Source organism: Bos indicus, chromosome 7, assembly GCF_029378745.1.
Source record: "Bos indicus isolate NIAB-ARS_2022 breed Sahiwal x Tharparkar chromosome 7, NIAB-ARS_B.indTharparkar_mat_pri_1.0, whole genome shotgun sequence".
NCBI lineage: Eukaryota > Metazoa > Chordata > Mammalia > Artiodactyla > Bovidae > Bos > Bos indicus.
In genome coordinates, this window is record NC_091766.1 from 22,416,363 (window position 1) to 22,433,526 (window position 17,164).

The 17,164-nt window shown below is 39.4% G+C and overlaps 1 protein-coding gene across 2 annotated transcripts in view; it reads left to right on the forward strand.

The window, feature by feature from the left end:
• The window catches only part of MEIKIN (meiotic kinetochore factor), a 136,517-nt gene that overhangs the window by 115,587 nt on the left and 3,766 nt on the right, over positions 1-17,164 (forward strand). Inside the window, exons 13-14 of one of the 2 annotated variants that reach the window (XR_011567586.1) lie at positions 2,572-2,699; positions 2,861-3,217. Coding sequence is in view for 1 of the 2 variants with exons in the window: in XM_070793208.1 (XP_070649309.1) it covers positions 10,510-10,630 (121 nt within the window). In the remaining variant the exon portion in view is untranslated. Of the gene's footprint in view, positions 1-2,571; positions 2,700-2,860; positions 3,218-10,509; positions 10,631-17,164 lie in introns of those variants that run through there. The other variant, XM_070793208.1, reaches the window with a different exon arrangement.

Genomic DNA, 17,164 nt, shown 5'->3' on the forward strand with positions numbered 1-17,164 from the left:
TGGTTACTGTGCTGTATCATACTGATTAATTCATGAATGATGAACTGTCTTTGTGACCCTAGACTAAAATCCACATCCTAGACTAAATTGATCATGGTATATGATTCTTTTTATATATTGTTGGATTTGGTTTGCTAAAATTTTGTTGAGGATTTTTGCTTCTGTATTCGTCAAGGATACTGGTCTGTAATTTTCTTTTTTTGAAATGTTTGTCTAGTTTTGGTGTCAGGGCAATGGGGGCCTTATAATAGAATGAACTTGGGAGTATTCATTCCTCTTCAATTGTTTTGAATAGTTTGAGAAGGATAACTATTAGTTCTTTGTATGTTTGGTAAAGTTCCCTTGTAGAGCTGTCTGGTCCTAGATTTTTGTTTGATGGGAGTTTTTTAAATAAAAGGTTCTATTTAACTTCTAATGATTTGGTTTGTTTAAATTATTTGTTTCTTTTTGGTTCAGTCTTGGCAGGTTGTTTGCTTCTGTAAATTTGTCAATTTCTTCCAGGTTGTCCAATTTGTGGGCATATTAACTGTTCATTCAGTTCAGTTCAGTTCAGTTGTTCAGTCGTGTCCAACTCTTTGCAACCTTATGGGCACAGCGTACCAGGCTTCCCTGTCCATCACCAACTCCTGGAGCTTACTCAAACTCATGTCCATTGAGTTGGTGATGTCATCAAACCACCTCATCCTCTGTTGTCTCCTTCTCCTCCCACCTTCAATATTTCCCAGCATCAGGTGGCCAAAGTATTGGAGTTTCAGCTTCAGCATCAATCCTTCCAATGAATGTTCAGGACTGATTTCTTTTAGGATGGACTGGTTTGATCTCCTTGCAGTCCAAGGGACTCTCAAGAGTCTTTTCCAACACCACAGTTGAAAAGCATCAATTCTTTGGCACTCAGCTCTCTTATAGTCTAACTCTCACATCCATACATGACTACTGGAAAAACCATAGCTTTGATTAGATGGACCTTTGTTGGCAAAGTAATGTCTCTGCTTTTTAATATGCTGTCTAGGTTGGTCATAACTTTTCTTCCAAGGAGCAAGCGTCTTTTAATTTCAAGGGTGTAGTCACAATCTGCAGTGATTTTGGAGCCCCCAAAAATAAAGTCTGTTGCTATTTCCATTGCTTCTCCTGTTCATAGTATTATGGGTTTTTTTTTTTTTCTTTTTATGTCTCTGTGGTGTTAGTTATTATTTTTACTCTTTCATTATTTATTTTGAGGCAGAGGCCTCTTTTCTTCTTGATGAACTCAGCTAAAAAGTTTATCAGTTTTATCTTTTTTAAAAAACAGCTCTTGGTTTTATTGATCTTTTTATCTCTATTTTTACTTATTTCATCTCATCTTTATTATTTACTTCCTTCAGCTGTTTTTGGGCTTTGCCTTTTCTTCTTTTTTAAATCTTTTTTTTTCTTTTACATTTCAAAATCTTCAAATAAAGAGTAAAATTAAAAAAAAATTTATTTATCTATTTATGGTTGTGTTGGGTCTTCATTGCTGAACGTGGGTTTTCTGTACTTGCAGTGAGTGGGGGCTAGTCTCTAGTTGCGGTTTTGTAGACTTCTCATTGCAAGGGCTTCTCTTGTTGTGGAGCACCAGCTCTAGGATAAGTGGGCTTCAGTAGTTGTGGCACACATGCTTAGCTGCCCTGCAGTATGTGGAATCTTCCCTGACCAGGGATTAAACTGTATCCCCTGCATTGGCAGGAGGATTCTTTACCATTTGACCACCAAGGAAGTCCTTAAAAGAATTAATTCTTTTAAGTGGAAGACTAGACTGTTTATTTGAGATTTTTCTTATTTCTTGAGGAAGGCCTCTATTGCTATAAATTTCCCTCATACAGATGTTTTTTTTTGTTGTTGTTGCATCTAATTGGTTTTGGGAAATTCTGTTTCCATTTCATTTGTCTTGAAATTTTTTTTTGGTCTTCTCTTTGATTTCATGATTGACTCACTGGTTTAGTAACATGTTGTTTAGTCTCCACTCATTTGTTCTTTCCCCAGTTTTATTTCTATAGTTGATTTCTATTTATATACCATTGTGATTGGGAAAAAAAATGCATGATATAATTTCTGTCCCTTTAAATTTTTTGAGGCTTCTTTTGAGGCCCAGTACGTGATTTATCCTGGAGCACTTACTATATGCACTTAAAAAGAATGTGTATTCTGCTGTTTTGGGATTTAATATCCTATAAATGTCTATTAAGTATACCTAGTCCATTAGGCCATTTAAGACCATTGTTTCTTTATTGATTTTCTGTAAGGATGATCTGTCCATTGATGTCAATGGGATGTTAAAAGTCCTCTTCTATTAATATTACTGTATTACTGCCAATTTTTCCCTTTATGCCCGTTAGTTATGTCTGCTTTATATACTTAGGTGCTCCTGTATGGGTTTGTATATGTTAATAAGTATAATATTGTCTTCTTGTATTGTTTCCTTTATCATTATACATGATAATTAATCTTTTTTTTTGGTATAGCATTTGTTTTAAAATCTTTCATCTGATATGAGTATTACTACCCCCACATTCTTGCTGTTTGCATGAAATATTTTTTCTCTCCCCTCACTTTCAGTCTGTGTGTCTTTAACACTGAAGTGAGCCTCAGGTAGGCAGCATATTGAAGAGACTTTATTATTCCAGTCATCCACCCTGTGTCTTTTGGTTGGCACATTTATCTCATTGACGCATGAAGTAATTATTGTAAGTATGTACTTATTACCATTTTACTACTTTTTTCCAGTTGTTTCTGTAGTTGCTTTCTGTTCATTTTTTTCTTCTTTTTGTTTCTACCATTATATTTGGATGATTTTCTTTAGTGGTGTATTTGGTACATTTCTTTTTGGTTTCTCCGTCTGTTGTAGGTTTTTGATCTGTGGTTATCCCTGGAGAAGGAAATGGAACCCACTTCAGTATTCTTGCCTGGACAATCCCATGGACAGAAGAACCTTGAGGGCTACAGTCCATGGGGTCGCAGAGAGTCACACATGACTGAGCAACTAGCACTTTACCATAGAAATAATATTGACCTATAATTATATCTACTTGTTTTAAATTTGTATTCATTTAAGTTCAAACACATTCTGAAAGATCTAATTTTTTTTTTACTCTTCTCCCCAACACTGTGTTTTTGATGTCATATTTTGCATCTTCACATTTATCTTTTTGCTGATAATTGTAGTTGTAGTTTCTTTTACCATTATTTTTTGTCTTTTAATCTGCACACTGGCTTAATTAAGTAATCTTCAATGCTTACTATATATCTGTCTTTCCTACTGGAATTTTCTCTTTCCTCTAGATTCTTACTTTTTCATTTAGAGATCTTTCAACATTTCTTTTAGGGTAGGTTTAATATTGATAAATTCTTACTCCTTTTCCTTGTCTGAGAAGATCTTTTTCTCTCTTTCTGTTGTAAATGATAATCTGCTGAGTAGAGGATCCTCGGTTGCAGGTTTTTTCCTTTTAAGACTTTAAAATATAATGCTGCTGTCCTCTGACCTGCAAAGTTTCTGCAAAGAAATCAGGGGATAGCTGAATAGGAATTTGCTTGTGTGTGACTCTCTGTTTTTCTCTTGCTGTATTTGAAATTCTTTAACTTTTGCCATTTTAGGTATGACATGTCCTGGTAAGGGTATGATTGAGTTCATCTGGGGAAACCCAGTGGCTCTGCTGTCGTCAGAAGTCTAGACTGCTTCTGGGGTACTGCTTGAGTAAGCACCAGCAGTCGCCGCCACTGCCCCGCCTGGGCTCTACCCTAAAAGTAGAGGCTCAGTCACCTTTGCATCCCAAGGTGGAGTCTTTTCCCCTGTGCTGGCTGCCACACATCCAGTGCCACTCTGTGACATGGAGTGAGCTGGACCAGGGTGTTCACCTGACTCAATTGGAGAGTACTGTGAGGCAGTTGTTGGAAACCCAGCAGTTGCTGGGGCAGACCTTTGTCTTTCCTGCCTGGCATCAAGCCAGTACCCACACACTCCTCATGAGTGAAGTCCAGGTTTCTCCAACCTTACTATCTCTTCCAGTGGTTCTCCAACCAGTCCAAATGACTACATTCTCCCAAGAAGATTCTGGTACTGTTCCATATCAGAAGGATGGAAAAGGAATACTGGGCAGGAAAATTGTAGATGTCTACCTCAGAGTATAAATTTTACATTAGAATAGGCTTCTGTATAAACTTTATTTAAAATATGAGGTGCCCTTCATACATACGTATCTCTGCTTCTGAATTCTAAGAGATAAGATATGTTATGTTTGAAAGAAATGGCATTTCTTTAGAGATGGTCTGCTTGATGGCATATTGTCAAAATTAACTGACAATTACTATTAAATTACCAGTGGCGTTTTCCACAGCACTTTTGGTACTTACTTTTTTGTTGTTATAATGAAATTATAGGAAGATGTGAAGTGTATTTTGTCATCATTTCTGCTTAAAACCATTCTGAGCTGGATCTTAAAGAATGACTCTGACACTGAAACCTTGACCCTGATCATTTAACCCACTATTTTGTTGCTCTTATTTGATGAGAATCCTGTGGATCTAACTGATGATCTCATCCTCCTAAGATCTCTATCTATTTCTACTACAACAGGTGTAGCCCAGGTTGTGTATCAGTTTAGGACCTCTCTGCCCCCTTTAGTGATTCTGGTTTTGTGTCAGAATTTCATGTTCAGCATTCCCTTCTTCCTGTTAGCCCCTTACTGAGCCAGTCACTATGTCCAGGGGCATAGAATACATTGATTGTTTAGACTGGGTCTTGTGACCATGTTGATGCTTAGAAGTGTTATCAGTGGTGCTGGGAGAACTGGAAAACTACATGTAAAAGAATTAAATTTGAATATTCTCTAACACCATGCACAAAATAAACTAAAAATGATTTAAAGACCAAAATGTAAGATCAGATACTATAAAATTCCTAGAGTAAAAACATAGGTGGAATACTCTTTTGACATAAGTTGTATTTATGTCTTTTTGGATCCTCTCCTAGAGTAATGGAGATAAGAACAAAAATAATAAATGGGATCTAATTAAACTTAAAAGCTTTTGCACAGCAAGGGATACTATAAACAAAAGAAGAGATAACCCAAAAAATGAGAGACAGTATTTGCAAATAATGCAAGCGACAAGGGATTAATCTCCAAAATATAAAAACAGCTCACACAGCTCAATATCCAAAAACCAAACAACCCAATCAAAAAATGGGCAGAAAACCTAAACAGACTTTTCTGGAAGGAAGATATACAGGTGACTAAAAAGCACATGAAAAGATGTTCCACATCACTAATTAGAGAAATGCAAATCAAAACTACAATGAAACCCTCCTACATTATTGTTGCTGCTGCTGCTAAGTTGCTTTAGTCGTGCCCGACTCTGTGTGACCCCATAGACGGCAGCCCACCAGGCTCCCCCATCCCTGGGATCCTCCAGGCAAGAACACTGGAGTGGGCTGCCATTTCCTTCTCCAATGCATGAAAGTGAAAAGTGAAAGTGAAGTTGTTCAGTCGTGTCCAACTCTTAGCGACCCCATGGACTGCAGCCTACCAGGCTCCTCCATCCATGGGATTCTCCGGGCAACAGTACTGGAGTGGGGTGCCATTGCCTTCTCCCTCTACATTGTTGATGAAAATCTAAATTGACATATCCACTATGGGGAACGGTATGGAGCTTCCTTTAAAAACTAAAAATAGAGCTCCCATGCGATCCTACAGAAAGCGAAGAATAAAGAATAAAGATAAAGAAGAACCTCTTGAGGAAAGTGAAATAGGAGAGTGAAAAAGTTGGCTTTAAGCTCAACATTCAGAAAACTAAGATCATGGCATCTGGTACGATCACTTCGTGGCAAATAGATTGGGAAACAATGGAAAGAGTAACAGACTTTATTTTTTTGAGCTCCAAAATCACTGCAGATGGTGACTGCAGCCTTGAAATTAAAAGACACTTGCTCCTTGGAAGAGAAGTTACGACTAACCTAGATGGCATATTAAAAAGCAGAGACATTACTTTGCTAACAAAGGTCTGTCTAGTCAAAGCGATGGTTTTTCCAGGAGTCATGTATGGCTGTGAGAGTTGAACTATAAAGAAAGCTGAGCACTAAAGAATTGATGATTTTGAACTGTGGTGTTGGAGAAAACTCTTGAGAATCTCTTGGAGTGTTTGGAGACCAAACCAGTACATCCTAAAAGAAATCAATCCTGAATATTCATTGGAAGGACTGATGCTGAAGCTGAAACTCCAATACTTAGGTCACCTGATATGAAGAACTGACTCATTTGATAAGACCCTGATGCTGGGAAGGATTGAAGGCAGGAGGAGAAGGGGATGAAAGAGGATGAGATGGTTGGATAGCATCACCGACTCAATGGACATGAGTTTGAGTAAGCTCAGAGAGTTGGCGATGGACAGGGAAACCTGGCATGCTGAAGTCCCTGGGGTCACAAAGAGTCAGACATGACTGAGTGAGTGAACTGAACGAATGATCCTACAATTCCACCCCTGGGCATATACCTAGAGCAAGCTATAATTTGAAAAGCTATGTGCATCCCAGTGTTCATTGCAGCACTATTTACAATAGCCAGATATGAAGCAACTTGAATGTCCAACTTATGGTTGCCCAGGGGAAGATGAATGAAGACGTGGTATATTTATACAATGGAATATACTTGGCCATTAAAAAGAATGAAATAGGCAGAAGACCTAAATAGACATTTCTCTGAAGAAGACACACAGATGGCCGACAGGCACATGAAAAGATATTCAACATCACTAATTATTAGAGAAATGCAAATGCAAAGACTACAGTGAGGTATCACCTCACACCAGCCAGAATTGATATCATCAAAAAGTCCACAAACAATAAATCTTGGAAAGGGTGTGGAGAGAAGGGAACCCTCCCTCACTGAACCCTCCCAACTGAGTGCATGTTCAGTTGCTTCCATTGTATCCCACTTTATACAACCCTAAGGATTGTAGCCCTCCAGGCTTCTCTATCCATAGGATTCTCCAGGCAAGTATACTGGAGTGGGTTGTCATGCCCTCCTCCAGGGATCTAACCCATGTCTCTTGTGTCTTCTGCGTTGGTAGACATGTTCTTTACCACTAGTACCAGATGGGAAGCCACCCCTCAATGTTCTTGGGAATGTAAATTGGTGCAGCCACTGTGGAGAACAGTATGGAGACTCCTTAAAATACTAAAAATAGAGCTACCATATGACCCTGCAGTTCTACTCCTGGGCGTATATCTGGAGAAAAACATGATCTGAAAGGATACATGCACCCCAGTGTTCATTGCAGTACTGTTTACAATAGCCAATACATGGAAGCAACCTAAATATCCATCAACAGAGGAATGGATAAAGAAGACGTGATACATATATACAATGGAATATTAGTCAGCCATTAAAAAGAATGAAATAATACCATTTGCAGCTACATGGATGGACCTAGAGATTGTCATACTGAGTGAAGTAAGTTCAGACAGAGAAGGAGAAATATCATATGACATCCCTTATGCTGCTGCTGCTGCTAAGTCAATTCTGCTAAGTCACTTCAGTCGTGTTCGACTCTGTGCAACCCCGTAGATGGCACCCTACCAGGCTCCTCTGTCCCTGGGATTCCCCAGGCAAGAACACTGGAGTGGGTTGCCATTTCCTTCTCCAGTGCATGAAAGTGAAAAGTGAAAGTGAAGTTGTTCAGTTGTGTCCAACTCTTAGCGACCCCATGGACTGCAGCCTACCAGGCTCCTCCATCCATGGGATTTCCCAGCCAAGAGTACTGGAGTGGGGTGCCATTGCCTTCTCTGGACATCCCTTATATGTGGAATCTAAAAAGAAATGATACACATAAACTTATTTAAAAAAGAGAGACTCACAGACTCAGAGAAGGAATTTATGGTTGCCCAGGGGAAGAATGGGGGAAGGGATAATTAGGGAGTTTGGGATGAACATGTATACACTGCTACATTTAAAATGGATAACCAGCAAGGACCTACTGTATAGGGCATAGGACTCTGCTCAGTGTTATGTGCAGCCTGGATGGGAGGGGAGTTTGGGGGAGAATGGATACATATATGTGTAAGGCTGAGTCCCTTTACTGTTCACCTGAAACTATCACAATATTGTTAATTGGCTGTATGCCAATAGAAAATTAAAAAATTAAAACAAACAATGAAATAATGCCATTTGCAGTAACATTAAAGGACCTAGAGATTATCATACGAAGTGAAATAAGCCAGACAGAGAAAGACAAACATCATATGATGTCACTTACATGTGGAATCTAAAGAAGTGATACAAATGAACTTATTTACAAAACAGAAAGAGACTCACAGATGTAGAAAAGACAAATGTATAGTTACCAGTGGTTAAAGGGGGTGAGAGGAGGGACAAATTAGGAAGTTGGGGTTAATATATACACAGTACTACATATATAAAATCAGATCAGATCAGATCAGTCGCTCAGTCGTGTCCGACTCTTTGTGACCCCATGAATCGCAGCACACCAGGCCTCCCTATCCATCACCAACTCCCGGAGTTCACTCAGACTCATGTCCATTGAGTCAGTGATGCCATCCAGCCATCTCATCCTCTGTCGTCCCCTTCTCCTCTTGCCCCCAATCCCTCCCAGCATCAGAGTCTTTTCCAATGAGTCAACTCTTCGCATGAGGTGGCCAAAGTACTGGAGTTTCAGCTTTAGCATCATTCCTTCCAAAGAAATCCCAGAGCTGATCTCCTTCAGAATGGACTGGTTGGATCTCCTTGCAGTCCAAGGGACTCTCAAGAGTCTTCTCCAACACCACAGTTCAAAAGCATCAATTCTTTGGCGCTCAGCCTTCTTCATAGTCCAACTGTCACATCCATACATGACCACAGGAAAAACCATAGCCTTGACTAGGACGAACCTTTGTTGGCAATGTCTCTGCTTTTGAATATGCTATCTAGGTTGGTCATAACTTTCCTTCCAAGGAGTAAGCGTCTTTTAAGTTCACGGCTGCAGTCACCATCTGTAGTGATTTTGGAGCCCAGAAAAATAAAGTCTGACACTGTTTCCACCATTTCCCCATCTATTTCCCATGAAGTGATGGGACTGGATGCCATGATCTTCGTTTTCTGAATGTTGAGCTTTAAACCAACTTTTTCACTCTCCTCTTTCACTTTCATTAAGAGGCTTTTTAGTTCCTCTTCACTTTCTGCCATAAGGGTGGTGTCATCTGCATATCTGAGGTTATTGATATTTCTCCCGGCAATCTTGATTCCAGCTTGTGTTTCTTCCAGTCCAGCATTTCTCATGATGTACTCTGCATATAAGTTAAATAAACAGGGTGACAATATACAGCCTTGATGAACTCCTTTTCCTATTTGGAACCAGTCTGTTGTTCCATGTCCAGTTCTAACTGTTGCTTCCTGACCTGCATACAGGTTTCTCAAGAGGCAGATCAGGTGGTCTGGTATTCCCATCTCTTTCAGAATTTTCCACAGTTTATTGTGATCCACATGGTCAAAGGCTTTGGCATAGTCAGTAAAGCAGAAATAGATGTTTTTCTGGAACTCTCTTGCTTTTTCCATGATCCAGCGAATGTTGGCACTTTGATCTACATATATAAAATAGACAACTAATAAGGACCCACTGTAGAGCACAGAGAAGTTTATTCAATATTTTGTAGTAACCTATAAGGGAAAAGAATTGAAAAGGATTCTATACTATCTATCTATCTATCTATCTATCTATATATATATATTTCTTTTCAGATTCTTTTCTGTACTGTGTACTTTTCTGTGCTGAATCACTGTACTGTATACCTAAAACTAACATGTTATTGTAAATAACTATACTTCAACTTTTAAAAAGTTATAAAAGTAACCACTAGAAAGACTAAACATTATTGCTGTGGGGGGAGAGATGTAAAGTGGTATATAAGGCTTATTTAATTTAATCCATCAATTATAGAATAAATAAATATCTTCATAAAATTTCTGAAAAATTAACTGAGTTAGGAAATCAAGGAATCTATTGTTTGAATCAGACTTAAATTTATTTTATTTTATTTTTTAACTTTACAGTATTGTATTGGTTTTGCCATATATAAAAATGAATCCACCACAGGTATACATGTGTTCCCCATCCTGAACCCTCCTCCCTCCTCCCTCCCCATACCATCCCTCTGGGTCATGTTTTAATTCAGTAAATCCTATAAACTTTCTCTTCAACTTTGGAGTGCTTGAATCTCAACTCTACCATTACTTTTCTCTATGTTTTTTAAATAAGTTAATCCAGCCTCTCTGAACTTAAGTTTCCTTGTTTTATAAATGGGAATAATATAATCTGTTTTGCTGGTTCTTGTGAATATTAAATAAGCAAATGTTTTAAAAACCAATTATATAGTGTCTGGAGTGAAGTGAGCACTTCCTAAATGCTTTATATTGCGAATGTCTATGAAATATATCAATATTGAGACTATTTGCCTTTGAAACAAAACAATCTATAGGTTTATTACCTGAAAAATTATGTAATTTTTTTCAGGTACCTTCAAATGCATCAGAAATATGTTATATTATTAAAGCATCACCAGGAACTAGACAAGTGGAAAGTAAAGGAATTATTGTAAAGAAGAAATATTCTCTTCCTAAAGATATACCTCAAGGTACTATAGTATGAATGTAGAACCTACTCTTTGAAAGATACAAAAGATTTTTTCATTGTAAATTCCTTATGTACCCAGGAATTAGTTATAAATTGTATTCTGAGAGTTCTTCCATGAAGTGGAAACGGTAAAATTATAAAAAAGCTTGGTCAGTTTTCAGAACCTGAGTAAAATGGGTTTTTTGAAAGTCTATTACTGTCATCTCTTAAAAAATTATGTTATGCCATTAATTTAAAGTGTATTTATCTAGTATCCTTCCTTTTATAATTATCTAAAATTAGTGATTTTGGGTTTCATAGATAGATATTTCATTTTTCAATATATGGAGATATTTTTGCATTCACTTAGCATTAGTTGAGCACTTGCTCTGGGAAAGGCACCTCATTATATCTTCTTTATTTCTCACTATTACTTTATGATAACAGGATGTATACTTTTTAAAAAAATATTAAGAATCTGAGGCTTAAAGTAGTATGAAATTTGTCCAAGATCACACTGCTACCAAGTAATGGAGAGGAATTCAATCTTTCAAGGATTCTATGCTCCAAATTTAGATTTTTCTGTACTTCCCTCACTGCATATCAGACAGAATGTCTAATTACTCAATGAAGCTGGGAACCTTTGAAAGGTAAGCAAGCAGTAAAGAAACTGAAACTTAATAGGTTATGTATAACGTGATCCTTGCCCCCGTTTCCTCCACAGAACATGCCCAGAGCACTCCTGAAGTCCACAGAGATCTTTTTCATTAAGTTCCTTGACTACTTAATTTAGTGATGTTCATTTGACACTTAATAATATACTACTGGGCTTCCCTGGCGACTCAGATGGTGAAGAATCTGCCTGCAGTGCAGGAGACCTAAGTTCAATTCCTGGGTTGGGAAGATCCCCCAGTGAAGGGAATGGCTACCCATTCCAGTATTCTTCCCTGGAGAATTCCATAGACTGAGGAGCCTGGCAGTCTACCTGACATAATTCATAATGCTAACTTTTTATATTCTTTGGGTTATGAAGTTTTAAATGACAGAAATCACGTAATAGACCTCTTTCTATCTCAGTCTCTGATAACTTTAGCATAGTGGTAGGGAATAGTAGATGCTGTATCAATCAGGGTTCTACCAAAGAAACAGAATAAATGGTATATGTAGAGAGACACATATATGTATAGGTATATAAAGAGATTTATTTTAGAGAATTGACTTATGCAATTGGAAGGTCTGATTGCAACCTGTAGGGCAGGCTAAAAACTCTTGGGCAGGAGCCAATGATACAGTAAATCCTCAGGAGGAATTTTTCTTCAGAGAAACTTCAGTTTTTTTCTTAAGGTCTTTCAGTTGATTGTATGAGGCCTACCCACATTATCAAGGATAATCTCCTTTACTTAAAGTTATTTATTACATATGTTAACCATAATACGTTCATAGAAGCACCAAGATTAGTATTTAATTTAATTAGGTAATGTTACCTAGCCAAGTTGATGCATACAACTTACCATCACAGTCCACTCCATGTCAACTATGCATTCATACACATCTCCTTAAACCATATTTAATGTCTAAATAAAGACAATAACAAACTAATACTTCTGCCTAACATACTACAGCTACTCTACATAAAACTGAAAATGTGATCACTCCTTCCCCAGAAGAGGATAAAGTCCTTCGGTGATATTTGTTTTTCTTCTTGATATCCTGTAGCTTAGATACTATGATATAAAGTTAAGTGTTATTAATAAAACTTATGTTACATGATATAGGCATGAAAGAGGGAAGAAAACAAAAATATTTGCTTAACTAGTCACGTGGTTATCAGATCAGATCAGATCAGTCGCTCAGTCATGTCCGACTCTTTGCGACCCCATGAATCGCAGCACGCCAGGCCCCCCTGTCCCTCACCAACCCCCGGAGTTCACTCAGACTCACGTCCATCGAGTCAGTGATGCCATCCAGCCATCTCATCCTCTGTCGTCCCCTTCTCCTCCTGCCCCGAATCCCTCCCAGCATCAGAGTCTTTTCCAATGAGTCAACTCTTCACATGAGGTGGCCAAAGTACCGGAGTTTCAGCTTCAGCATCGTTCCTTCCAAAGAAATCCCAGGGCTGATCTCTCAGGTACTTATAACTACTTTCCTCCACTACTTATTTCATACTACCTCTACCATCAGCAACCACCTCAACTGGTTGTGGTTCTTTTACTGGTCAGGTGACACAACCCTCATTTCTGAAGGGCCTGTGCCATCAGTAGTCCCACTTAGATTGGGTTATTATAGTTTTCCATTGACCTTAATGGTGGGGCATGGTAGTACTAAGAGATGCTCTTAGTACTGCCAGGCTCCTCTGTCTATGGGATTCTCCAGGCAAGAATACTGGAGTGGGTTGCCATTTCCTTTTCTAGGGGAACTTCCCAACCCAGGAATTGAACCCAGGTCTCTCCCACATTGCAGGCAGATGCTTTATCCTGTATTCCAGATATCCTCTTCCTTACCTCCATCATGGCACAGTAGTCTGATTTCCCCTTGGCAGTCAGGATCAATCACCCCAGCCAGCACAAAGAAGTTTCTTCTTTGCCTGTTGGACTCAGAGGTGTGAGAAGCCCTAAGTGGCTAGGTGGCTATCTTAATTTCCAGTTCAATAGAATCATTGTTGTGACTCCTGGTAACAGCATTTCTTCCTTTTGAACTAAGGTATCTAGACCTGTAGAACATAAAGTCATGGCCACAGGAGGCAAAAATTCTCCTAGTGGGTCACAAGGGGTAATATTGAATGGTCTCACTTCCATTTCTACCACTTGATTCCTGGGCCTGTGAATCATGGTTATGGAGAAACAGTACCACCATATATTGGATGCTGAGTCAGAACATACAGAACCTTAGGCAGAACCTTGCCCCAGTTCTGCAGGTTGATGCTATAATGAATCTTCTAAAGGCCTTTCCACCATTTTGTCAAGCCAGCTGCTTCAGAGTGGTGGGGAACATGATAAGACCAGTAAATTCCAAGAGTTTGGGCCTATTGCCAAACTATTTTTTCTGTTAAGTGAGTAGTGTGATCAGAAACAATGTTTTGGGATAACATGATGGTTTATAAGGCCTGTAAATCCTTGGTTGGTGAGTTTTGGCAGAAGCATCATGTACAGGGAAGGCAAATCCATATCCAGAATAACTGTCTATTCCAGTAAGAATAAAATGTTTCCCCATTCATGATGAAGTGGACCAATGTACTCAACCCACCAGGTAGCTCGCTGACCACTCCAGGGAAAGTAAAAGTCGCTCAGTTGTGTCTGCTCTTTGTGACCCCATGGACTATACAGTCCATGGAATTCTCCAGGCCAGAATACTGGAGTGGGTAGCCTTTCTCTAGGGGATCTTCACTAGGTGTTGGTCTTTGCTGCTGACAGATTGGGTACTCAGCAGTGGCTGTAGCCAGGCCGACATTGGTGAGTGGAAATCTGTTTTGCTGAGACCATGCACAATCTCTATCCCTGTCACCATGGCCACTTTGTTCATTGGCTTACTGGGTGATGACAGGGGTGGCTGGGGAAAGAAGCTAACTGGTATCCACATAACAGGTAATCTTATCCACTTGATTATGAAAATTGTCCTGTTTAGGTAACATTTGGTGAGTGTTCATGTGGGATACTGATATCATCATGTTTTTTTGCCCATTCAGAGACTTCTAGTTTCATACCTCTTCTCATATTTTCTTGTCATCATTTTCAAATCATGTATCTTCCAAGTACCTGACTACCTAGCCAAATTATTGGTCACAGCCAATGAAAGTAAAAGTGTTGGTCACTCAGTCATGTCCAATTCTTTGCGACCCCATGGAGTGTAGCCCCACCAGGCTCCTCTGTTCATGGGGTTCTCCAGGCAAGAATACTGGAATGGGTAGCCATTACCTTCTCCAGGGCATCTTCCCGACCTAGGGATAAAACCCAGATCTCCTGCATTGCAGGCAGCTTCTTTACCATCTGAGCCACCTCATATATAATCACACATTTGGCCATTTCTTCCAATAAAGTGAACAACTGGATTCAGTCCTTGAAGTTCTGCCCACTTGAAGGATATTCCTTCACCAGTTTCCTTCAGGGATGTCCCAGAAAGAAGCTATAGGTGCTAAGGCTGTTCACTTTCAGGTGGTGTCTGCATATCATGGAGAACCATCTGTAGATGAAGCCTGAGCTTTCTTTTCCTCAGTTACCTGTCCAGAACTCTCTGTGATACCATTAAAGCAAGCAGGGAAAGAGAAGATAAAGTATCAGGAATAGTGGACATGGCGTGTGGCTCACTTTCTCATATAACTTACTTTTGCCTTCAGGGCCTGCTTGAGCCCAGTCTCATAAACCTGTTTCTGTTTGCTAACAGTGTGCTGCTCTTCACAGCCAACCTTATGGCTTGGCGCATCAGACAACACACAATTCATGGTGGGCAGCTCAGCTCTCATTGTAACTTGGTGGTCCATGGTTAAGGGTTTGATCTCTACTAAGACTCAGTAGCAGAGCATAAGCTATTTCTCAAAAAGAGAGTGATTACCCACGGAGGATGGCAGCACTCTGTTGAAAAATCCTTAGGGCCTGTACTGTGATTATTCATCTGCAAGCCCCAAACAGCTTCTCTTTTCGCCACTGCCACTTCAAGCACCATTTGATCTGCTGGACCATTATGGCACAAGCAGTACAGTAGCCTGGACCTTTTGCAGACTCTTCTCTTTGTTCTGAGACCCCCTCAAAACCAGCAACTTTTTAGGTCACTCAGTAAGTGGGCTGGAGTTGTACACACAAATGAGGGATATGTTGACTCCAAAATCTAAAATGGCCCTCTACGTATTGTGTCTGGTTTTTGGTTGTTGGAGGGTCCAGATGCAACAATTTATCCTTTACCTTGTAAGGCAGATGTCTCATACCACTGGACCCCTAGAAGTTTCACTGAAATGGAAAGAAACCCAGAAATTCCATTTCCCTGGGCCCTAGAGACCCAGAGTTTCTATTCTGAGGAATATATCCACTGTCAGTTCAGTTCAGTTCAGTCGCTCAATTGTGTCTGACTCTCTGCGACCCCATGAATCGCAGCACGCCAGGCCTCCCTGTCCATCACCAACTCCCGGAGTTCACTCAGACTCACGTCCATCGAGTCAGGGATGCCATCCAGCCATCTCATCCTCTGTCATCCCCTTCTCCTCCTGCCCCCAATCCCTCCCAGCATTAGAGTCTTTTCCAATGAGTCAACTCTTTACATGAGGTGGCCAAAGTACTGGAGTTTCAGCTTTAGCATCATTCCTTCCAAAGAAATCCTGGGGCTGATCTCCTTCAGGATGGACTGGTTGGATCTCCTTGCAGTCCAAGGGACTCTCAAGAGTCTTCTCCAACACCACAGTTCAAAAGCATCAACTGTAGTGTGCACATATATTCCTCATAAGAAATATACTAGAATGTTCATAGCAGCACTATTGGTAACAGCTTCAAACCAGAAACTCTTTGAATATGCCCATCAACAGTAGAATAGATAAACTGTGATATAGTCACTGATTAAAGTGCTATACAGTACTGAGAATCAACAGTATACAGTTACTTGCAAGAGTATTGATGAGTCCCACACAAGAAGCCAAACACAATAGAGTACATTTAATATCACTTATATTTAGTAGTACAAAACTAGGCAAAACTAAACTATGATGGAAATCACTATGGTGGATGTCCTTGTTGGGAAGCTGGTATTAACTGGAAAGAGTTATAAGAGGGAATTCTAGGGTCCTGGTAGTGTTCCATTTCATTATCCCAATGGTAGTTACATGGATGTGTTAAGTTTCTGAAGGCCCAAGAAGCTGTATAGTACTTTTCTGTGTGTATGTAAATTGATAAAAATTGATAAATTAATATCAGTAAATTGATAAAAATAAACTCTTAACTTGATCTTTTTGGCCGGTCATAATAATTCATCAGGTAATGTCATAATTCTGGGTTTAATTATGCAACAAACCAAAACTAAATTGTGTTTAGGAGGTTCTTTCTAGTGTTAAGACCAAATTTTTTAGTTTAATTCAGAGAGTCCCACTGATGCATATTGAACCAGTTGTGCCACCTCCTGGCTTCTTTCTAGGCTCTCATCGCATACAGCAGCCTCCATATTTAAGTAATTCCCTTTCAACCTCTGGGCACTTGTCTCTGTCTTTCCTTTCGTAAAAATAGCAAAGCCCCAAGCTAACTGTGAGCATGTTATTTTAAACATGCAGCAGCCTATTTTTAGTCCTGGCATTTAACAGTTTAGCTAGTTTGGCAGTAATCTAATCAGGGACAGAGCGAAGCTCACTTTTGATGGTCTAGGACCCCTGTTCAGTATGCTGCTTGTTCATTTATAACTGGTATTATGCCGATTAAAGAAAAAATTGGTGAAAGTAAACCACGAGTCCAAAAGAGATATGGTTGACGAGATGGTGTGGGTAAGCAGAGATCTGAGAATGGTTATAGACAGACAGATAGAAGAGGCCTTATAAAACATCCAGTCCAAGGTTTCTCATTGTGTGGTCCTCTGACTACCTGTACCAGAA